The sequence below is a fragment of the Oncorhynchus mykiss genome, chromosome 18 (assembly GCF_057628025.1).
Source record: "Oncorhynchus mykiss isolate SJ-2025 chromosome 18, ASM5762802v1, whole genome shotgun sequence".
Taxonomy (NCBI): domain Eukaryota; kingdom Metazoa; phylum Chordata; class Actinopteri; order Salmoniformes; family Salmonidae; genus Oncorhynchus; species Oncorhynchus mykiss.
Window position 1 is genome coordinate 32,916,948 of NC_143039.1, and position 23,677 is coordinate 32,940,624.

The 23,677-nt window shown below is 41.6% G+C and overlaps 3 protein-coding genes across 8 annotated transcripts; 1 reads left to right on the top strand and 2 right to left on the bottom strand.

The window, feature by feature from the left end:
• Positions 1–850: 850 nt before the first annotated feature.
• On the bottom strand, positions 851–7,611 carry LOC110495901 (ankyrin repeat domain-containing protein SOWAHC). Its single transcript, XM_021571418.3, has one exon. It carries the CDS (start codon positions 6,655–6,657, stop codon positions 4,912–4,914), a length of 1,746 nt encoding a protein of 581 aa, XP_021427093.2. The 5' UTR covers positions 6,658–7,611; the 3' UTR covers positions 851–4,911.
• Positions 7,612–7,648: 37 nt separating this feature from the next.
• LOC110495902 (septin-10) lies at positions 7,649–16,537 on the top strand. 6 transcript variants are annotated; one of them, XM_090208226.1, is made up of 11 exons: positions 7,649–7,711; positions 7,862–7,992; positions 9,247–9,361; positions 9,624–9,819; positions 10,108–10,294; positions 10,992–11,153; positions 12,145–12,241; positions 12,367–12,535; positions 12,685–12,817; positions 14,699–14,883; positions 15,464–16,537. In XM_090208226.1, exons 2-11 carry the CDS (start codon positions 7,906–7,908, stop codon positions 15,477–15,479), a joined length of 1,347 nt encoding a protein of 448 aa, XP_090064352.1. In that variant the 5' UTR covers positions 7,649–7,711; positions 7,862–7,905; the 3' UTR covers positions 15,480–16,537. The 6 variants fall into 6 exon arrangements, with proteins under 6 accessions (XP_090064352.1, XP_021427095.3, XP_021427094.2 ...); XM_021571420.3 differs by lacking the exon at positions 7,649–7,711 and having other exon boundaries at positions 7,929–7,992; XM_021571419.3 differs by lacking the exons at positions 7,649–7,711; positions 7,862–7,992 and adding an exon at positions 8,157–8,385.
• LOC110495903 (centrosomal protein of 70 kDa) lies at positions 16,062–22,853 on the bottom strand. Its single transcript, XM_090208227.1, has 15 exons — positions 22,252–22,853; positions 22,013–22,112; positions 21,372–21,528; positions 20,044–20,224; positions 19,580–19,755; positions 19,386–19,445; positions 19,156–19,258; positions 18,890–19,044; positions 18,649–18,739; positions 18,376–18,545; positions 18,015–18,165; positions 17,652–17,820; positions 17,028–17,142; positions 16,849–16,928; positions 16,062–16,753 (listed from the first exon to the last, which is right to left on the bottom strand). Exons 1-15 carry the CDS (start codon positions 22,330–22,332, stop codon positions 16,692–16,694), a joined length of 1,851 nt encoding a protein of 616 aa, XP_090064353.1. The 5' UTR covers positions 22,333–22,853; the 3' UTR covers positions 16,062–16,691.
• Positions 22,854–23,677: the final 824 nt, after the last annotated feature.

Sequence of the window (23,677 nt, forward strand, 5' to 3'; positions counted from 1 at the left end):
AAAAGCAGATGGAAGTCTGTATTTGGAGGTAACCAAAACACATGGTTTGAGTCATGTAGGTGGAGTAGACTATTAAGGTAACGCCCAAACATCGTATTTAACGCATTGGACTGGTAATTCAAATGAGATGTGCAGGCTGAGGCTTGAACAGAGAGCAAACGTAAAATGACGTTCAACATATCAAGGACCTTCCACTGGATCCTGGCAGACCTTATCGGCCATTCAGTGCCAGACCTTATCGGTCTGACAGAATCCAGTGGAAAATGTTAGACATGGCTTAAAACCTGAATCATAAACAGATATGTGGAGAGAGGCTGTGTCACACTGACCCTGTTGGTTGGCCTGTGAGATAATCAGCCTTGAGCTAGGTAAACATACTTTGACAGACAGACATAGATAGTGAGAGAGAAAGAGACAGAAAGAGATAGAGAGGAATACAGAGATAGCAAGAGAGTAGCAAGGGCGCAGTGCCTCTGGTGACTCATTCTGATCCACATTCCACGTCAGCCGTTTCAACTTCAAACTCCCACTCTGTGCAATTCCACAAAGTCCTGTGTTCTCTGATGACCTCCAACTCTCTCTCTGCTGTCTGGGCTCTATCGCCTGGGATACGTCCCAAATGGAACCCTACTCCCTCCCGCTCCTCTTTCTATTCTGGTTAGGGCCAGTTTGCGCTGTTCTGTGAAGGGAGTAGTACACAGCATTGTATGAGATCTTCCGTTTCTTGGAAATTCCTCGCATGGAATAGCCTTCATTTCTCAGAACAAGAATAGACTGAAGAATTTGAGAAGAAAGAGTCTTTGTTTCTGGCCATTTTGAGCCTGTAATCAAACCCACAAATGCTGTTTGCTCCAGATACTCAACTAGTCTAAAGAAGGACCGTTTTATTGCTTCTTTAATCAGAACAACAGTTTCCAGCACAGACTAACATAACTATTACAAATAAAAAAACTGAAATAGCACATTTATGCTTTTACTCAGTACTTTGTTGAAGCACCTTTGTCAGCCTCGAGTCTTCTTGGGTATGACGCCACAAGCTTGCCACACCTGTATCCCATTCTTCTCTGCAAATCCTCTCAAGCTCTGTCAGGTTGGATGTGGAGTGTTGCTGCACAGCTATTTTCCGGTTTCCAAATGATAAAAATGCAAACTACACAATCTTTAGCTTTGCATACATTATTGAAGACAGAGTATTGAACATAGACACAAAATCTGACACCTCACAATCGTTTTATAGGTTAACATTATTTTGTTAGATAATCGAAAAGATTAGAGGGCTATAAAATAATATAATGTAATGTACAGACAGACAAGAGAAATTCGGTTCCAGCCCTTTGAATATCATAATTAGCAGCAGGTGGTTGATTTAAAAACATAAAGAAATTGCAGAATAAAAAAGGTAAGAGCTAATTTGGCAAGACTACAAAACTGTACAATAAAATCAAGTAGCAAAATCAGATGTAAACTATGTAGCATTACTGTAGGCTATTCAGTGATAAAAACCATTGACTGAGAAAACATATTCCCCCAAAACAGTCAATGCCATAAGTACTATGCCTTAAATCTAATCTAGACAAACAATTAGACTAGTACATGTGAGACAACGATTAGCTAAATATGTGAAAATATACACTCCAGTTACAGTAACTTGCGAAAGTATTCGGCCCCCTTGAACATTTCAATATTATCGCTTGTACAGTGCTCCTTGGGATGTTTAAAGCTTGGGAAATCTTTTTGTATCCAAATCCGGCTTTAAACTTCTTCACAACAGTATCTCGGACCTGCCTGGTGTGTTCCTTGTTCTTCATGATGCTCTCTGCGCTTTTAACGGACCTCTGAGACTATCACAGTGCAGGTGCATTTATACGGAGACTTGATTACACACAGGTGGATTGTATTTATCATCATTAGTCATTTAGGTCAACATTGGATCATTCAGAGATCCTCACTCAACTTCTGGAGAGAGTTTGCTGCACTGAAAGTAAAGGGGCTGAATAATTTTGCACGCCCAATTTTTCAGTTTTTGATTTGTTAAAAAAGTTTGAAATACCCAATAAATGTCGTTCCACTTCATGATTGTGTCCCACTTGTTGTTGATTCTTCACAAAAAATACAGTTTTATATCTTTATGTTTGAAGCCTGAAATGTGGCAAAAGGTCGCAAAGTTCAAGGGGGCCGAATACTTTCGCAAGGCACTGTATATTAGCAAAAAACAAAAGTGTTACAATTCAGTGCAACATTGCACAAAAACAAATATTGTTGCCTGCACTGGAGAAGGCTATATCAGTCTGCAAATATAGGACAATTAAAGGCCCAGTGCACTTCTGTGAAGAATACATTTTTCTTCCATTTTTTTATTATTATTTAAACATTTTATTCAGATTTTTTCAGGGGGTGCTGCAGCATCTTTACTTCCCATGGCTATTTATTTTATCTTTATTTAACTAGGTAAGTCAGTTAAGAACAAATTCTTATTTACAATGAAGGCCAAACCCTAACCCGGACGACGCTGGGCCAATTGTGCGCCGCCCTATGGGACTTCTAATCACGGCCGGTTGTGATACAGCCTGGAAACGAACCAGGGTCTGTAGTGACGCCTCTAGCACTGAGATGCTATGCTTGAAAATATGGAGAGTGGTACTCAGTAATGTTTCAGGCAAATCCAATAACACTTTGTATTCAGGACAAAATGTTAATTGCTTAGCCATTTTCTTTGCAGTATTACTTTAGTACCTTGTTATAAACAGGATGCATGTTTTGGAATAATTTTTATTCTGTACGGGCTTCCTTTTCAGACTATCAATTAGGTTAGTATTGTGGAGTAACTACAATGTTGTTGATCCGTGCTCAGTTTTCTCCTACCAACTCTTTAACCATTTTAAATTCACCCATTTGGCCTCATGGCGTAATCCCTGAGCGGTTTCCTTCCTCTCCGGCAACTGAGTAAGGAAGGACGCCTGTATCTTTGTAGCGACTGGGTGTATTGATACCCCATCCAAAGTGTAATTAATAACTTCACCATGCTCAAAGGGATATTCAATGTCTGCTGTTTAATTTTTACGCATCTACCAATAGGTTCCCTTATAGCCCTTAACGGAAAGGTTGCAAGTTCAAATCCCCGAGCTGACAAGGTTCAAACCTGTCGTTCTGCCCCTGAACAGGCAGTTAACCCACTGTTCCTAGGCCGTCATTGAAAATAAGAATTTGTTCTTAACTGACTTGCCTAGTTAAATAAAGGTTTAAAAAAAAAACTTGAGCACAAGGCCAAATCTAACCTGGAGTTGCTTACCAAGATGAGAGTGAATGTTCCAGAGTGGCCGAGTTACAGTTTTGACTTAAATCTACTTGAAAAACTATGGCAAGACCTGAAAATGGTTGTCTAGCAATGATCAACAACCAATTTGAACAGAGCTTGAATAATTTAGAAAATAATAAATGGGCAAATGTTGTACAATCCAGGTGTGGAAAGCTCTTTAGACATTTATCCAGAAAGACTCACAGCTGTAAACGCATCCAAAGGTGCTTCTACAAAGTATTGACCCAGGGGTGTGAATACTTTTGTCATTGAGATATTTATGCATTTAATTTTCAATATATTTGCAAACATTTCTAAAAACATTTTTTTCACATTCTTATTATTGTGTGTAGAGGCTCTCCTGGGTCAGCAAGCTGGAGCTTGATAGAAAACCACTGGTGCATAACAGATCAGAGGGTAGCCTACAACTTAACACCAGACAACTGCAGCCTTAGACAACTCAAAATAAGGAGCTATGATCAGAGGGTCATAAAGTGAGTATAACTGCATAGCGTAATTCAAGGTGGACTGAGAATTGTTATGAAACCTGATCTTTCGTCATAGCACTACACACAGCAGGCCTACCATACGCTCAACAAAAAGCGCACCTTGTGACACAGAAGGCTCCTCTACTGATCCCGATTACAGACTTAAAGGACCAGAGGCCTTTTCATTGGCCTCCAATCCTCCACTTGAAAACAAAGAGGAAGTAAATTCCCATCTCAAGTCTTTCAGCTGGACTGAATGGCATCCACCGCAGGAAAGCTGGATCAATAACGCTTTCAAATCAAAGTGCTTTAAAGCAACTTTAAATATAAAAGGGAGAATAAATTCATAGCATCACTAACAGTCTGACAGTAATAAGATAGAATTGCTCCCAAGCATTGTGAAATCAATTACATTGTTTCTACCATGTGGTCAAATAACTTGGAAGTTTAAACACTTCCCACTTGGCAAAAACAGGTTGAGTCAACCTTGTTTCCATGCCATTTCAACCCCCAAAAATGTAATATGAAGACGTCAAATCAACGTGGGAAACTGATTGGATATGAAAAAAAAAAATGTTTTGTTCTGATCTCCTTGGTTCTGATCTTCAATGGAAGATAATGTCATATTTAAAAAAAGAATATTTTTAAAATCACCCAAATTCTAACCCAAATCCAATGACATGGTGTCATTTTTTTGTCGATTTCACATTGAATTCACATTAGTTAAAAACTCAACGAAATGTAAATCAAAACTAGACGTTGAACTGACATCTTTGCCCAGTTGGTTGCAGGCAGCTTTACATGTACGTTAAGGGTTAAAGCAGACGAACTGTAAAACCTCCTTGGCTACTTCTGGCATGATAAGAGGATTAAGACAGAAATATTTAGCCTAACCAGGGGTAGCAATCTGGCCAGTTACTCAATAGATCATGTAATACCGTACTCTGTTAGTTCAGCATATTCATATAATGCCTGGGGTAAAAACCATTAAGTATGTGTAACAACAGACTTGGCCTATGCCACAAAAAAACAAAACACTTGTAACATCAGACTATACCGCATTGTGTCAGTCATTCTGCACTGTAGTAGTTGATTTGCTCTTTGTCGAGTGTACTTAAAGGCTATTCTTCAGCCAAACAGATTTGACATGGGTCTGGATTTAAATGAGCTTTTCCTGGACCCGTTAAGCTCCTCTGTCTCACAGTGTGCTGGGAACGAAGTGCTGTGAACTATCTGCGAAGATCTGAAGCGGATCTTCTGAAGTTTGGGCCTCATCTTGCTAAGGGATGATTTCCTTCGCAAGGGTTTCTGCCTGGCCTGCCCTGCTCCATCACCTGTGTCCTCCTCACTGTGATTGTGCAGTTTGAGGGGCATCAGATTAGACTGGAGAACTTTAGACAACCGCCAATGCCCCCCATCGTCTGTGTTCTCTGAGTCCGAGTCGGCGCCACCACCCGCCCCGATGATGTCACGGATATCAACGGCCACACTGTTCGTAAGATACTGACACGCCCTTTTCCCATTGTAATCTCTGGCCTCTACGTCTGCGTCATAGGCTCCTACCAGTAACTTCACCACTTCAACATGGTTGTGCATTGCTGCTAGATGTAGTGGTGTGTAGCCGGCACTTGACCGGGCATTGATGTTGATGGGTACTGTGTGTTTTTTGGCAAAGTTCATGATAAGTGCCAGCAGTTCTTGTTTGCCTTGCTTGGCAGCCCAGTGCAGGCAGGTGAACCCAGTCACAAAATCTTTCTTCATGGCAAGGTTCGGTTCACAGGAAAGGAGGCGGTGGAGACTCTCCCATTGGCCGTCGGATGCACACATCATCCATTCGTGTTCCAACGGGTCCAGAGTGACTGAAGCTCTGTCTTCGTCTGTAGTAGAAGAAAACACAGAGGCAGAGTCACTGTCGCTCCGGGCACAGTCCCTGTACTTTGTAGACAGGTAGACAGAGTTCCTCAACACCATGCTGCGTCGCACCTGGGGGGAGCTGTTCATCATGAGCTCAATAAAGTTGTTATGGCTACTTTTAGGTGTGTTGCTGTCACTCCCCGATTTGCTCAGTAGCAAATCATAATTATGGCCTTCGTCTGCCCCGTCCTCTGATGAAGGGTGACTGGACAGCAGGCTGTCCTGTGCATTAGTTGGGAATTGACGTCCTGGTAAGTGGAACATAGAGCCACCCGCGGCTGTAGGTAAAGGTGACCTCTCAATCACTGCAATTTGCGGTATGTCGTGCGGTTGCAATGTCTGAAGGTCCTCCTTGGTCAATTTCTGCTCTCCATTGCCACCAAGGCCTAACGCATTTCCCATAATGTCTGGTAAACTATTGTTCTGAACTACAGACCTTGTTGACGCAGCTCTTTCTAAAATGTTACCTTCCAATATAATTCCTGAAATGTCAGGCGGTCTCACTCCTGCGGCATTGTCAGTTCCGTAACCCGAGCCAGGTGAAATTTCTTGTTGTGCCTCCTCGTTTGCAGTGGTTTCACAAGAGCGCACACCCCCAGCAGAAGATGCTGACAGATGCAGTTGTGGTGCACAATCTTCTATCAAGTTCTTATATGATTTTGATAGGACAGGGGTGCTCCTATCTTGTTCCAAAAAGGTGCCGGTTTCGTTGCCATTGCACGCGCTGTCTTTTTCCACTCGATACTTATTTTTTAAACATACACATTTCACTCCATTCTCCAACTTTACAAATGCGACGTTGTCCACGTATCCCTTGAATTTCTCCCGAACAATTGCTTTCTGGTCAGGGTCTTCCGGGAAAACAGCTTTGAAATAGTCAACGAATTCCTGTTTTTTCACTCTCCCTCCTCGCTCGGTCAGAAATTGTACGACCGCTTCTTGGGTGCACTCGGTCGCCATTACGTTAGATTAGCTGGTTAAAACAAATACATACAAGTAGCCTTCGGCAAACCACTAATATACCTAAAAATTATCTTCCCTTTTATGTTTATAAATTTGCTGGAGTTGAATCAGCCCGTACATTTACGGTTTTCACCTGCCCTGGTTGGTGTTGTCCCATCACATCATCCTCACAGACCTTGTTGTGCTTCTTTGATACAGAATATAAATTAACAGAATCGTCACCCCACCCAGAGTTGAGTTGGGAAGGACCCTCTTTTGCAAGCAGACCTGTCTGTCCGTTTTATTTATACGGTCACAGCGATCCACCCCAGAGATGTTAGAGAAAGGAGGAGATAGGAATCATGTTGGGCAATGAATGGAGGAACGTATCACTAACCCAAAATAGACCAGAGCCTGTCGTTTCCAATGGGAGAAAATGAATCATGGTGGGCAGAACAAGCGAGGAGGTAGCATATATTTGCATATTTTCGTTAGAGAATTTTATACATCCGGTTTAATATTTGTCTCATTGTTCTGTGGTTTAATGCAGCCTTCAAGACACATGGGAACTCAGAAAAATACGCGATCAAATTGTTTTTTAAATTTAAATAGGCAAGTCAGTTAAGAACAAATTCTTATTTACAATGACGGCCTAGGAACAGTGGGTTAACTGCCTTGTACAGGGGCAGAATGACATTTTTACATTGTCAGCTCGGGGATTCGATCTAGCAACCTTTCGGTTACTGGCCCAAAGGCTATAACCACAAGGCTACCTGCCACGTCAAATCATGAAGTCAGTGATCTTAAGGTCGGAAAGTCAGAGCTCGGACAGAGCTGGAATTCCGAGTTCGATGGCTGTTTCAGATCAATTTTCCCAGTCGGAGCTTGTTTTTTCCCTCGAGTTCCCAGTTGCTTTGAAAGCGTCTAAATCAGTCGGATATTTCCGAGTTCCCAGTTGTCTTGAACGCGACATAACGCCCCAACAGCAGACTGTCAAACGACCGCGTTCACTTGTAATGCGGCATCACGTGGTTGCAAACTAATCTTCTCATAATCCCTTCACAAAATCAGGGTGAGTCGAGAAACCTGCCTATGTTCCTTAAAAGTACGTAATGTCACGATTCCAAAGCTTTACGATATTGCAGAGAACAAGATAATTCTCACATATCGGAAAATACTTATTGTTCACTAAATTCATGCTAATGTTGTGTTTTTGAGCTAGCGCCCAGTCGACTCCCATTCACTGTTTGTCCCAGAATCCCAGGAATGCACCGCGCGGCCCATAGTCGAAACATGGGCAACGTACACAATGAACGTTATACGATTCCAATGACGTTTTCCATCTCCTCAAAGGTATCTCTGTCCACGCCTCTTAGCAACCACTACGTTGGGAAACTGTGAACCTTGAAACGCCATTTTGGAATCTAAATTGGCGGCTCTTCAGTCAAAGTCGCGCAAAAAACCAAAATGTCTACTTAGTTTCACACTATGTATGTCCAACGAATTTCCGGAAAATTGGTTTATACCATTCATTCTATGGGGGTCGCTATATGGTAACAAACAATCTTGCAGTTCAAAATAACTACTATGTACTCAGAATTTGATAAATACATATTACTAAATCATAAACATGTAGTACCTCATATGTTTGTAAGATATATCGTTTCTATTGTTAAACACAAACTGTCAGTCGTCTATCCCCAGCCATGGAAAAAGTTTGCAAGCCTACATTCCTTTCATGGCTACGTAGGTAGTCGATTTTTCAAAGTTTTTAGTTGAGGCTATTTTCTGTACAACTTGCTAGTATTTGTAGGTATTAGCTCCTGTATTCCGAGATGACTACGTCGGATATTGCTCAGGGGGTAATGGTTGTTTAATTTAATCGCTAAATGATGTATATTTACAGTTGTAAAACTTACGGCACGTTTAGCTTGCTAGTTAGCATGGTTATGTTCCAGGTCGTCTTTATTGATGTCGCGCTGCGTAATCCTGAAAGGTAAAAACTTATCTTGGCGTTGTGAGATCTGACCGACTGCACAGCAGGATTGCAATAAGACGACCTGGAACGGATTCAGTAACTTTTTCACTATCCAGCTAGCTATGTGGCTAACAGCGTAGCTCCAACCAGAGTTTCTAAAAAGTAGGGTTTTACTGCCGGAGCTTTGTTTACTCCCTTTGAGCAAGAATGAATATATGAAATACATATAGACCACAATTAGCCATGATCTGTCTAGCTAGTTTGCCAACGCATGGGTTAGTTTGCCGATGTGGCAGCCAGTGAAAGTTAACTTTGTGGGCTAGCTACAAAATCTAGTCAGATGTATGCTGCTTAAACTGATCTGCCATCTATCTCCAGCCTTTCCAGGTCTATCCACAATCTGTGTCAGTAAAGAAAGGTACAGGTCAGGTAGGGTGTCATTCATAGAAATAGATAAATGTTTGTGTGTACTGTAGACACATTTAGCCTTGTATGGGTAAGTAGTGTACAGACAATGAAAACATAGGAATAGAAGATTATGTACCTAGTTAACCAGTTCAAGCTGTAGACAGTCAGATATCATCATATACTGAGTTGGTCTAATGTTAGGCTATGTCTCCCTATAACAGGACAAAAATGCCCGGCCCCTGTCCTTGTCTGGCCATGTTGGATTTGACAGCCTACCTCACCAGCTGGTCAACAAATCAACATGTCAAGGTTTCTGCTTCAATATCCTCTGTATTGGTGAGTATCGTTGTGATGTTACATTAAAAGTTCAGCCAGCAGACCAGTATGTATCCCTTTTTTAGATGGGTAAAAAAATGTTGGCCCATTTCCTCTAAATTCATTTCTAAAATTTATTCTGGACTTATGCCCAGAATCCTCAATGTCTTTGGAACTCTCTAAAATGTTGTTTTTTTTCTCTCATTTTCCTCAAGTTTGACCCTAATTTTACAAAGCAATGTTATCACTAAGATTAGCAAACAATATTTCCCTCACTATGCAGGCGAAACTGGTATTGGCAAATCCACCCTAATGGACACACTGTTCAACACTAACTTTGAGAACTTTGAGTCGTCTCACTTCGAGCCCAAGGTGAAGCTGCGAGCGCAGACCTATGACCTGCAGGAGAGCAACGTGCGACTCAAGCTGACCATCGTCAACACAGTGGGCTTTGGGGACCAGATGAACAAGCAGGAGAGGTGAGAGAAGTGCAGTCATGATATACCTGGGGTCGTATTCATTAGGCACCAAACCTAACAGCCTACCTGAACTTGTCCAATAACTTAATTAAGAAACCCTTGTTTTAGTGTTCCGTTTCAAACGTTTTGCTACGGTAGCCTATGCCCGAATGAATAATGACCCTGATGCTGAATGACAAAACAAAGCACATTATTATGTCTTTCTATCCACCACAAATCACTTGTTTTACCACATATGCTACACAACTTTTGATGGAATATGTCCTCTCTGAATGTTTCCTTTGGCAGCTACCAGCATGTTGTGGACTACATTGACACCCAGTTCGAGTCGTATCTACAGGAGGAGTTGAAGATCAAGCGGTCTCTTCACAACTACCACGACTCCCGTATCCATGCCTGTCTCTACTTCATCGCCCCTTCAGGACACTCTCTCAAGTCCCTAGACCTGGTCACCATGAAGAAACTGGACAGCAAGGTGAGGGCCTAAAACTAAAAGAAGCTGTCACTATTGCATTTTTTCTCTCTTTTGATTTTGTTTCTGGCACAGTTATACAGCATTAGTCTACAAATATACACTTTTTCATAATTGTTGTTGTGTTTAAATGTATAATTAAATAATTTTATTTAGTGTTATGGAGTATTTGGGCAGTTTAGGAAGTGTCATGGCTGTTGGTAAAAACTGGGATTTGCATGATGAGTAATTACTACTGTGTTAGTGTGGCAGGACTGAACAAGTCAGACAGAGCATAATGTTGACATTGGGCAATCACAGAAGTCTGTCCTGACTGTGCTTTAGTTGTATGTATTTTTTTTTTAACCTTTGTTAACTGACTTGCCTAGTTAAACTAATTCTTGACAGCCTACCCTGGGCAAACCCTAACGACGCTGGGCCAATTGTGCGCCTCCCTATGGGACTCCCAATCACGGCCGGTTGTGATACAGCCTGTTATCGAACCTGGGTCTGTAGGGATGGCTATAGCACTGAGATGCAGTGCCTTAGACCGCTGCGCCACTCGGGAGCCCCATAGTCGTGTTCTACAGTACTGTTCTTTCACAAAAGGGAATTTGTTTCTACTTGTAATATGAATTTTATGTCCTGTTTGATTCTTGAGGGAATGTCAATTTAGAAAGAAAATGTATTATTTATAAGACAAATTGTGTACTTTTTGTAGGTCAACATCATTCCTGTCATCGCCAAAGCAGACACCATCTCCAAGAGCGAGCTCCACAAGTTTAAGATCAAGATCATGAGTGAGTTGGTCAGTAACGGTGTCCAGATCTACCAGTTCCCTACCGACGACGAGACAGTCTCCAAGATCAACACTGCCATGAATGTGAGTTGTAGAACACTCCCTTGGTATCTTTCAGGATCTCTGCCCAATTCCATTCCTCACAGTGGTGAATTTGACTGTGCACCTCTGTGAGTATGGCTACATGCACACAGTAACACAATTATTGTGGATAGTTTGATGAAAACATTTACATGCTTTGCAAGAAGAACGATTTCCCTAATGGACTACCTGATAGGACTTTGATCAATACAGAATATATGCAATAAAAATAAATGTTCCACGACAGTGACGTGTTTTTTTTTCCCCTGAAAGAGTTCGGACTTCTAAAGTTTGTATGAGAACTACTTCAAATATTCCTACTTTCATTTTTTTCCCCAAACTCACTTCACTCACGCTAAAGAGGGAGGCTCAATCGGCTGGTGCTAGCACATGCGCAGATAACTTATTCATACCTCGCCTATTACTCTCTGATTTAGAAGATACTGTTGCACAAACTACATGCTGATTTAGGCCTACCACAGCACTGGTATCAGGGTGTATTAGCTAGCTATATTTTCTCTGACTCAGTACATTTATTAGCTAGCCAGCGGCTAACAAACATTTGCAGACAGTAATATATACAGACAAATAGTTGTCATTATAGAACGCTTGTGGATGTGACAAATTCAATTGTGTTATTTTGATTAATATTAAGAAGCAAAGTGGAAAGCAGCATCGTTATCATCGACATATTGATGAGAGGGAGGGAGAGTGACGAGTCGCATATCACATTTAACAAACCAAACATTGAAACAACGTTATAGAAGAAAGTAAACGGTCCATCCATCAATACCGGTATATAGTAAATTAGAATATACCGCCCAACCCTATTGTATGCTTCAATTTTGACCGTACTCCGATTTAAGATATGCAGAGTAAGGTGTTTACATGACTAATGCCATACTTATCCTACTGCCGAAATCTGTTTAATATTGAGTGTGCATATAAATGTACTCAGTGTCTTCTATGCCTATGATCTATTTGCTAATGTCAGGGTATCCTGCCTTTTGCTGTTGTGGGGAGCTCCGAGGAGGTGAAGATTGGAAATAAAATGGTCAAAGCTCGGCAGTATCCCTGGGGTGTGGTGCAAGGTAGATAAACCTGTTTGACCATGTAGGCTTCAGGCTTACAGCTGTCTTTCTTTGAAGTGAAGTGTCTATGGCTCTGCAGTACAAATGCCAGGGGGTAAAGGTATGTCTGCCTGTCCTTGTTTCAGTGGAGAATGAGAACCACTGTGACTTTGTGAAGCTGAGGGAGATGCTGATCTGTGTGAACATGGAGGACCTGAGGGAGCAGACCCACACGCGCCACTACGAGCTCTACCGCCGCTGCAAACTGGAGGAGATGGGATTCACGGACACAAACCCAGAGAGCAAGCCAGTCAGGTACGGGGAGAGCAGTGTGTGCGCGTACAGTTATCATTTTGGGGCTGTGATAACTAGATAAGCTGCATAGATTCAAAAGGTCTGTGAAAAAACATTTAACATTATACAGCGAGAGAAGGCTGTATATTTGTATTTAATTGTGTCTGCAGCCTGCAGGAGACCTATGAAGCCAAGCGTCACGAGTTCCTGGGAGACTTGCAGCGGAGAGAGGAGGAGATGAGGCAGATGTTTGTCCAGAGAGTCAAGGAAAAGGAGACTGAGCTGAAGGAAGCCGAGCGAGAGGTACTGAACACACACACAGTGTCCTACTGTGACAGCATGCTATACAGGTCAGCAAGAGACATACAGTGCCTTGCGAAAGTATTCGGCCCCCTTGAACTTTTCGACCTTTTGCCACATTTCAGGCTTCAAACATAAAGATATAAAACTGTATTTTTTTGTGAAGAATCAACAACAAGTGGGACACAATCATGAAGTGGAACGACATTTATTGGATATTTCAAACTTTTTTAACAAATCAAAAACTGAAAAATTGGGCGTGCAAAATTATTCAGCCCCTTTACTTTCAGTGCAGCAAACTCTCTCCAGAAGTTCAGTGAGGATCTCTGAATGATCCAATGTTGACCTAAATGACTAATGATGATAAATACAATCCACCTGTGTGTAATCAAGTCTCCGAATAAATGCACCTGCACTGTGATAGTCTCAGAGGTCCGTTAAAAGCGCAGAGAGCATCATGAAGAACAAGGAACACACCAGGCAGGTCCGAGATACTGTTGTGAAGAAGTTTAAAGCCGGATTTGGATACAAAAAAATTTCCCAAGCTTTAAACATCCCAAGGAGCACTGTGCAAGCGATAATATTGAAATGGAAGGAGTATCAGACCACTGCAAATCTACCAAGACCTGGCCGTCCCTCTAAACTTTCAGCTCATACAAGGAGAAGACTGATCAGAGATGCAGCCAAGAGGCCCATGATCACTCTGGATGAACTGCAGAGATCTACAGCTGAGGTGGGAGACTCTGTCCATAGGACAACTATCAGTCGTATATTGCACAAACCTTTATGGAAGAGTGGTAAGAAGAAAGCCATTTCTTAAAGATATCCATAAAAAGTGTTGTTTAAAGTTTGCCACAAGCCACCTGGGAGACACACCAAACATGTGGAAGAAGGTGCTCTGGTCAGATGAAACCAAAATTGAACTTTTTGGCAACAATGCAAAACGTTATGTTTGGCGTAAAAGCAACACAGCTGAACACACCATCCCCACTGTCAAACATGGTGGTGGCAGCATCATGGTTTGGGCCTGCTTTTCTTCAGCAGGGACAGGGAAGATGGTTAAAATTGATGGGAAGATGGATGGAGCCAAATACAGGACCATTCTGGAAGAAAACCTGATGGAGTCTGCAAAAGACCTGAGACTGGGACCGAGATTTGTCTTCCAACAAGACAACAATCCAAAACATAAAGCAAAATCTACAATGGAATGGTTCAAAAATAAACATATCCAGGTGTTAGAATGGCCAAGTCAAAGTCCAGACCTGAATCCAATCGAGAATCTGTGGAAAGAACTGAAAACTGCTGTTCACAAATGCTCTACATCCAACCTCACTGAGCTCGAGCTGTTTTGCAAGGAGGAATGGGAAAACATTTCAGTCTCTCGATGTGCAAAACTGATAGAGACATACCCCAAGCGACTTACAGCTGTAATCGCAGCAAAAGGTGGCGCTACAAAGTATTAACTTAAGGGGGCTGAATAATTTTACACGCCCAATTTTTCAGTTTTTGATTTGTTAAAAAAACTTTGAAATATCCAATAAATGTCGTTCCACTTCATGATTGTGTCCCACTTGTTGTTGATTCTTCACAAAAAAATACAGTTTTATATCTTTGTTTGAAGCCTGAAATGTGGCAAAAGGTCGCAAAGTTCAAGGGGGCCGAATACTTTCGCAAGGCACTGTATAGGCCTAGACGTGACATTCAGACTAATGATTTGTAACAAAAAAAATGTAGTGGAAGTCATCACAGAAAAACCATCTTCAATGATCTTTCATAATAAATGAATGTATTTTTGATTGAAGAGATCCATGTGAGAAGCGTCTTTGGGTTTTTAGAAAAGCACTAGAAATTTGAGGTATTAAAAACACTGACGTTTTCCCTCAGTTGCAAGGTAAGTTTGAGCAGCTGAAGAGACTGCACTCAGAGGAGAAGAGCAAGCTGGATGAGAAGAGAAGGTCTCTGGAGGACGAGATCAACACCTTCAGCAAGAAGAAAGCAGCTGCCGAGCTGCTCCAAGGCCAGTCCTTCAACACTAACGCCAACCTCAAGAAGGACAAAGACCGTAAAAAGTAAGATACAAGTTTTGATACTTAATCACACAGGCCTAAATGTTTGCAAAAAGAACAAAGACCGCAAGAAGTATGATATTGTAAAATACGTTTCAGGACGGCTGTTTAATTCCCGAAATGTTTTGGGACAGCTCAAAGGTCTATTACACATTGTCAATCCTAACTTATTTCCCCTTTCATTTTCTTGATGCATTTGCAGAGACTAACAAAAATGAATGTATACCAGAATGATATATTTTGTGTGTGGACTGCAGGCGTTATACAGCCATTTTAGTTAATCAGTGTGATTGCATTTCTGATTGACAGGAGTCCAGAAATGGAAGCTAAGGATGTTAACTTGACTTGTGACGAGGCTACTAACCAAAACCACAACTGTTGCTTCAGAAACCTGTGAAGTCAGTGAGACGATAGGGAGGGAGGGACATAGGGTATAAAGAAAATGTCAGTTTGTGTTTTTAGATAAGAGGAAACTATTGATTTGACAGTTGATAGGAAAGCTTAGTTAAGGAGTATAGATGTGTTGACACATTTCGCAAATGAGTGATTTTATATTTCCTCTTTCTTGTTGGGTCTCCTTTAGCTCTGGGTTCATGTGAAGAAATAAATGGACAAAGACCCCCTCACATCAGTCAGAAGACAAATAAATACAAAATGGAATACATTCACCGATAGTCGTCGTTGTTTGCCTTATTAGTCAAATCACAAATGTTAGTTAAAGTTAGTTAAGCCAGAGTATTTGATAAGGCTCTTTTTAAGAATGGTAACCCTTTTGTATTACTTTACTTTTCACTTCTACAGCTAGAGGGCGCCAAATGATCAAGGTCATCCTTTGAAAATACTGTCCTTTACACCAAACAGAAATACAATTTGTTTGACATTCAAGATGTATTTAATTGTCCAATCTCGGAATTGGTTTTCTTACCGGGTTGTCTTGAGTATTCACTTTAAATGTGATATCAGATAATGTTTTGTAAACCTTCATTTAATTCTGCAGATAGCAGAATATATATTTGCATGTATTTTTAAATATGCTATTCACCAGTAGTGTGTGTTTTATATAGCTTGATATTTATTCCATGCATTATTATTGTAGACTCGTGGGTTTCTGGATGGATTCCATGTTTAGAAATACCTAGCTCTGATCCAGGACATTAGTACACGTTCCTCACCTCACATTAGTGGAGGAACGCGTACCAACGACCCGGACCAGAGCTAAGTTATACCCACCGCACGTGTTACATTCCAATTACTGAGGTATTCTTGATATGACTTTTTAAAAACACTTATTTTATGCCTTTATGTGCCTTACTAGTATTTTATTCAAATGCTAAAGAATGAAGCAGCTGCTGACATGGGAATTAATTTTTGAAGAGTGAAACCATGTTTTTTTTGTTGCTCAATGATCTATCTAAATGGAACACTAGGTCAAGTGGTTTTGACTTTGTAAAGAACTGTCGTGCGTGTGGAATGATAATTACCAAACTCCCCCCCCCCCCCCCCCCCCCTCAGAATGGATAGCTTTGAAAATAACTTTTACCTGCAATATTTTTGTCAACAGCTTTTTTCTTAACTCTCATATGAACTGAGGTTTGTTCTTAGGTGTGGAGAAAGAAGGGTTATATCACTAAAAAATAAAACTTATGTTTTTTTCATACATGTCATGTTATTTCACTGTACTAATGAATTGAGATGTTGTTGGAAGAGGTATTAATTCATGTTAATTTACATATCAAAAGTAGAACGCCATAAAATCACTCCAAATTAAATACACAAAACATAAAGGCATTGTTAATTACAAAGCACCGGTGTTACTCTGCTCTTGACTTTAGTGACCTCAGAACAGGCATGATGTCATCCAGACGGTCAACATCTGTAAGATCAACCAAAATAGATGTACTAATAACCACATGATCAGTAAACGATTTCAAACAAATGCATTATTGGATGGTAATAACATTTCCCTACCTAGAGTCTGGAGCAGCTCCTGAACCAAAAAGTAGAATGCAGGGAAGAACACCGCATGTTCCTTTACCTTCAAAATAATACTGACCAACACACATATTTAACCCCAGGCAATAGGCACATTTTATGACATTAACACAACATTACTCAGAATAAAACAAAATCAATTCTGCAGCTTGTACCTGTCAATATCACTGGTTCCCAGGAGGACGTGGGGCTCGTGGCCGGACGTGGCCTCTGGGGAGTTGACCAGACTGGCTATCTGGTTTACCACCTCACTAAGGGGTGCTCTGTGATCTGAAATTAAATTGTTAGAAGTAGAAAGGAATTACATCCCTCAACCAAGTATACTGAACAAAAATATAAAACGCAATATGTCAAGGGTTGGTTTCATGAGCTGAAATAAAATATCCCAGAAATGTTCCATACACAAAATTCTTATTTCTCTCAAAATTTTGTGCGCACATTTGTTTACATCCCTGTTAGTGAGCATTTCTCCTTTGCCAAGATAATCCATCCACCTGACGGGTGTGGCATATCAAGAAGCTGATTAAACAGCATGATCATTATACAGGTGCACCTTAAAATGGGCAGTTATGCATCTGGTGGTCACAGATACCTTATCTATATTCCCAGTCATGTGAAATCCAGAGATTAAGGCCTAATTCATTTATTTCAATTGAATGATTTCGTTGCATTTTAATTTTTGTTCCGTGTTATGTTATGGAGAACACGAATTGACCAGTACAGTATGTGCCAATGGTGCTGTAGAATAGCTCAAATGAGTTGTAGACAGACAGTCCTACCCAGGGCCAGGATGTCCCTGAGGTTCCTCATAGCGTTGGTCATCTCCCCAAGCCTGGTGTAGACCTCGTTCATACGTGGATACACTCCGCTGAGGGAGGTTATATCAAACAGCTTCTGGAAGTGGGACACCATGGACTGGAGTGTGTTCCTAGTGGGGCTTCTCAGCACCTGGTTAGAGTTGGTTTCACATAGTTCGACTTTCACCTATACACAACTTTTCATACATTTTTTGTAAAGAAAAATAATTGGAGAATAACACTGTACATGAGAAATGATCTGAGGTATAATGTTTTGCCTCATCTAAAGTTGAGATGTAATTTCCATGGTTACTCCATCCACTGCTGTAAGCCAGGACTACCAACCGTATCCTCCCCAGAGTTGGTCTCCTCTAGCAGGCTGTCCACCAGTAGCATAAGGTCCTCCACTCGAACACTTTCCATAAGACTAGTAGCGCCAGCTGGCTGCCATGGTACCAGTCTCAGCATCAACTTACTCAGGCCACAGTGCAGGTCCAAAGCACACAGAGAGAGAGAGACAAGTAAATACTTAGGTCTCTAGACAATGATAAACAGACGTGGTTAAAGAAGCCTATTCTAGCCATACATATCGTAGATATGAATAGTTCTTAAACTCTGGCTTTCAATGACAGGGCAAGTTGACACTGGACCATTGGACCTGGCTGCATACATGTTCGATGCGCTTTATAGACAGTCAGCTCTCACCTTCAGTGAAGCCAGTTGGTCAGCCCACATCTCCAGAGTGGAGAGGAGTTCGTCAAACTCGACCATCTCTGAGGCCCTGTTGGACAGGGGATGGCTGGTTGATGGCCTCGCTCTATGGAGCCTCAGTGGAGCCCCGGAAGTAGTCAAAACCGCTCTGATGTCATTCAGAACCTGAAAGTCAGGTAAGATAAATAGTCCAGCAAAGTCTGAATCAAAAACGTAAAGTGAGTTGATACTCGCTCCCGCTTTAGACGAGGGGAGATAAACGGAGTACCTTCTCGTGTCTGGCAGCCAAGGCCCTTGCCTTCGCCACCTCCTGGTTACTCAGAGCGGCCCTCCCCTCTTCTTTAAACTCCTGAGCAGACCTGGGGTGGAGGTAAAGGAGATATGACTACCAATAGGACAGGCAGCATTCTAGGTTAAGGTAAGGAAGGGGTTAACTAGGAGGTTAAGCTGTGGTGCTCGTCATATCCAAGAAGAATGACAGTCATTTTTCCCCACTTCATGTTACTTACTGGTGAATAAGTCTGTCCATGCGTCTCAGTTGTTCTTTGTAGGACTTCAGCTCTTTCACTGTGGGTCTAGATTCCAAGTCTTGCTTCAACTGCTGAATTTCATTCCTAAGCTCCTCCCTCTGAGCTTTGGTGTCCATTAACTGTTCCTGATAGGACTATTGGGGAGAAGTAAGATTCAGAACTAAGATCATGGAATGAAGGGGAAGAGGAACAGTCGTTACGAAGAGTTCTGGTGTTCATCATGTTAGAAAAGTACAGGAAGTCACCTTCAGGAGAGCTTTGTGATTGGGGGAGACCCCGGTGGTGCTTCTCATGCTGCTCTGCAATTGGTCAGATGTTTGTGATCCCCCAGAATCTGCTTTGAGGGACAGGGGGGAAGAAGTAAAAGGTTGGTTAGTGACATCCGTCTACTTTTCTTTAGTCTTACAGTGAGAAAGGGTGTTGTCATAAAAATGATGCAAAACATTGAAAATAAGATTGTCTATACAATATTTACTTCACATCATCGCAGAGCTGTTCCATTTGGGCCTCATAGATGTCAATTACATCCAACACCCTGATGGAAAATAAAGGTATTTGAAATCCTATAACTTCTAGCCATAAATCTGTAATAAGTTAGTTAAGCAAGGGTAAAATGTTGTATTATGAATCCCAATCTATGGTCTTAACAACAGCAGCGGTTTATCTTACTGCTGGTCCACTAGTGAGTTGGGCCGAGCTGATCTCTTGTGGATCTGCCAAAACACCTGGTTCTGCCTAGCAACACGCCTCTCTTCCTCTGTCACAGTGAAGTAGAGCTTCCTCTGCAGCTGGGAAACCACATCTTTCTCCTCAGACAGCTTCTGCTCCAGGCCCTGGCACCGTTTCTACCAGCGGCAGAGCAGGCAAACAAAACAACAACAAGAAAAGACAAAACAAGAAAGTTACAGTATAATCAGGGGATATCATGTGCTGTCGGGAAAAAAAATATTAGTGGCCAGTTCCCTAGACACAGATTAAGCCTGGACTAAGCACAGACCTGGACTAAGCACAGACCTGGACTAAAAAGCATGGTGAATAGAGAATCTCAATTGAAAGTGCTTTTTAGTCCAGGACTAGACTTAATCTGTATCTGCCGGTAAACCAGCCCTGGCTGTTTCCAGGGCACCACCTACCTGTGCATCTCTCTTGTCCTGCTGAAGGTGGTGCACTTTGCTGTGCTGCTGCGTGGCCTTGCCAATGTAACTGTCTTCCAGGTCCTGCAGCTTGTTCTTCACCCCGTCCAGAACTCCCTCCAACTCGTTCACCCTCTGGGACTGACGGGCAGCGCGGCTAACGTGCTGCTGAGCCTCCTCTCTGGAACAAACACCGGTAACACTTTACTTAAAGCTGGCAGGTCTAATGGATTTTGATACAATACAGATAATTGTAAAGCAACACAAAGACAGAAATGTCACACTTCGATGCATTGCTACTACTCCTTTGGGACACACAATTAACCCTTACTAAATGCTAGACAGGATTATTAAATCCTATGTAATCCTACATTTACATTTGAACATTTTGCAGACGCTCTTATCCAGAGCGACTTACAGGACCAATTAGGGTTAAGTGCCTTGCACAAGGGCACAGACAGATTTTTCACCTAGTCAGCTCCGGATTCGAACCAGTGTCTTTTCAGTTACTGGCCCAACACTCTTAACCGCTAAGCTTGAGGGCCATATTGAACTAATTGGGATTAGTACATATCAAACAGAAGATCTTTCGCAGGAAATAATGGTTAAGAGAATATACATAATTATTCAAGTGATCAACTGGGCAATATGAAATATAAAATCCAACTTTCAATCATATATTGATTCGTCAGATATATCAATAACCTGTCCTAGAAAAACAGTCAAAAACCATCAATTATCTTTCCAGGAGAGAAGCTAAAGTGAGGTAGCCTGGAATCCGAACTGATGTTTTGGGAAAACATACCATATCAGATTGAATTCCAGGCTAAAGAGAGGGTCTCTGACAGACAGGCTTAACATGGTGATAGATTGATGTTCAGGCCAGGTGATCTCCCTCTATCACGCCCCAATGGTTAACACTTGCTGGCTGAGCAGCTGGTGTAAGCCGGCCCCATGTCTACCTCTTACCCCCCCTCTCTGTCTCACTGTATTAGGCTTACTACTCATGTCCACTAAGACTATTGTGTGACAACAGCTGGCAGGTACATGATCATGGGTCTATATTATTAGGTAGATGGATGAACAACAGACCTGCCAAAAACATATTTCTTTCTGACATGGAGATTATTCTAATAAATCATATAAGGTGATGGGTGTGATGGAGGAATGTTTTGAGAGGTTAGAAATAGGATCAAGTAACTGGGGGTTCAAAAAATATTAGGCTTCCAAGAAGTGAGGTTTCCTACATACTGGAAAAGCAATGTACTGCCTGTACGTGAGTGTCTAAAATGATAAATATAACTAATTAATATAAATTTTATAACTACTTAAGTTGGTTGTTGGACTCGATGAGCTCCTGAATCAAGGTCTGTCTCCTCTCTGTCTGTAAGCATCGCCCGCAGCATGTCTCCTCTCTGTCTGTAAGCATCGCTCGCAGCATAGTCCTGATGTCACAGGCCGACATCTTCTCCAGAAGAACCAAGTCTATGAGCAAGACGACACACATTAAAGTAGAATATCTTATTGTCCATTTTCCTTCCAGTTCTTTTTACTTATAGGCCTATATTGTTTGGGTACCATGACCACTGCCTCACTAAATAACATTGAGAAAACTAGCCAGAAACATTGAGACCCTGGCTGGCAGCCTACTGGAAATAGAAGTAAGTAGAATAGGAGCAATGCATGCGCCGAATGGTTTCCCTTTGGTAAAAGGCTCATCACACAGAGGGGTGAGTTTGAGTGCTAACTTAGACGAGACCATACACACCTAGAACCAATAATTATTCATTATTTGCACACACAGAAACACAAGACAGACAGTAGAATGTCCAGCAATCTAAAGCATTAACACTCCTCCTTATAGACTTGTTCAACATGATCCAAGAAGTGAGTTAAGACATTTAGCTAAGATATGCCAGTTCAGAATGTTACAGCAAGAAGATGATACAAAAACATACTAAACCATTACCTGCATGGTTCTTATTCGCGACGGGATCAGCAAAGTGAACCGGCTTGAACCCATGGTGCTGGAGGAGTCTGTTCACAGCATCCCACTCTGTCTGCTCCTGCTGATAGGTCCAAACACACAGCAAAACCACCACATCACACAGTCCATTACAATACAACACACAAAGGATGCATGCAGTATGATGCAAATTGTTCCCAATTATTTAAAAAAATTCATACAATGTTTAATATGAGATCTACCTGAAACTGGCTGTAGGTCCACAGAAACACGTATGTCTTGTCTCTTGAATGAAACACAGCATTTGTGTTCTCCCTATCCATTTCCTCAGTATGTTATTCACTTTAGGCTATACACACCACCCTGTCTGTTCCTGACGAGATAAAGAAATTCTAAGCGTTCCTCTGGCTCCATCTTCTATTTGACAGGAGACTGTCGGTGTGTCAGCCTCCTACTGTACCCTCCCCCCATTCAACGTTATATGGGGTTATCGAATTACTTGGTCCCCCTTTGAGACCACCATGACAACACACAAACACACATAGTTGTAATACCTGTGCCATCTCTTCTCCACCTGCAGGAGTGAAAATAGGTTACTTTACTAGCTAGCTGAGATAGCAGTGATGTTGAACACATAGGCTACCTAGATAACTATCTACTGTTAGCTAGCTAGCAATCTACGTTGCTAACTAGTTAGCCAAGTTTTGCATGTTCCACAAAACAAAAGATAGATTTTCTACAATAACGTTTGGCCATAACATATGCACCATATGCATTTTCTCCAAAAATGTCAGTTCCCAAATTTCAAACCAAACGCGCGGAAGTAAAGTAGTTTATTGTGGACGGTTCCAACCAATAAAATAAAGCAACATAGTTCATGTTGGATTTTGATTGGTGAAGACAGATTTTTCTCAGACATGGGCGAGTTTGGTTTCTGAGTTCCAGTAACCTAACACATCAACCTTAAAAATACGTTCCATATCATTTTATTGCAGTCGAATATGACAAAGAATAGTTTGTGAATTAAAGCTATTATGATTACTGAGATTTTTACTATTGAAAGCAAGATGCAATGAGCATCTTGACCCACGATATGTCAAACTTGCTGCTTCAGTTGAATAAAGCCATCTGCTATAAATCTCAATAACATTATCTCAAAATGATAAACGTCTGTACAGGAGGTTAGTGGCACCTTAATTGGGCAGGACAGGTTTGTGGTAATGACTGGAGCAGTATTATTGGAATGGCATCACCAATATAAATACAACATGCAACAATTTCAAAGATTTGACTGAGTTACAGTTCATTTAAGAAAACCAGTCAGTATCTGGTGTGACCACTGTTTTCCTCATGCAGCACAACACATCTCCTTCGCATAGAGTTGATCAGGCTGTTGATTGTGGTCTATGGAATGTTGTCCCACTCCTCTTCAATGGCTGTGCGAATTGGTGGAGATTGGCAGGAACTGGACAATGCTGTCGTACACGTATATCCAGAGCATCCCAAACAAACTCAATCGGTGACATGTCTGGTGAGTATGCAGGCCCTGGAAGAACTGGGACATTTTCAGCTTTCAGGAATTGTGCACATATTGTGCACAAATGAGGCCGTGTATTATCATGCTGAAACATGAGGTCATGGCAGCTGGTGAATGACAAGACATTCACC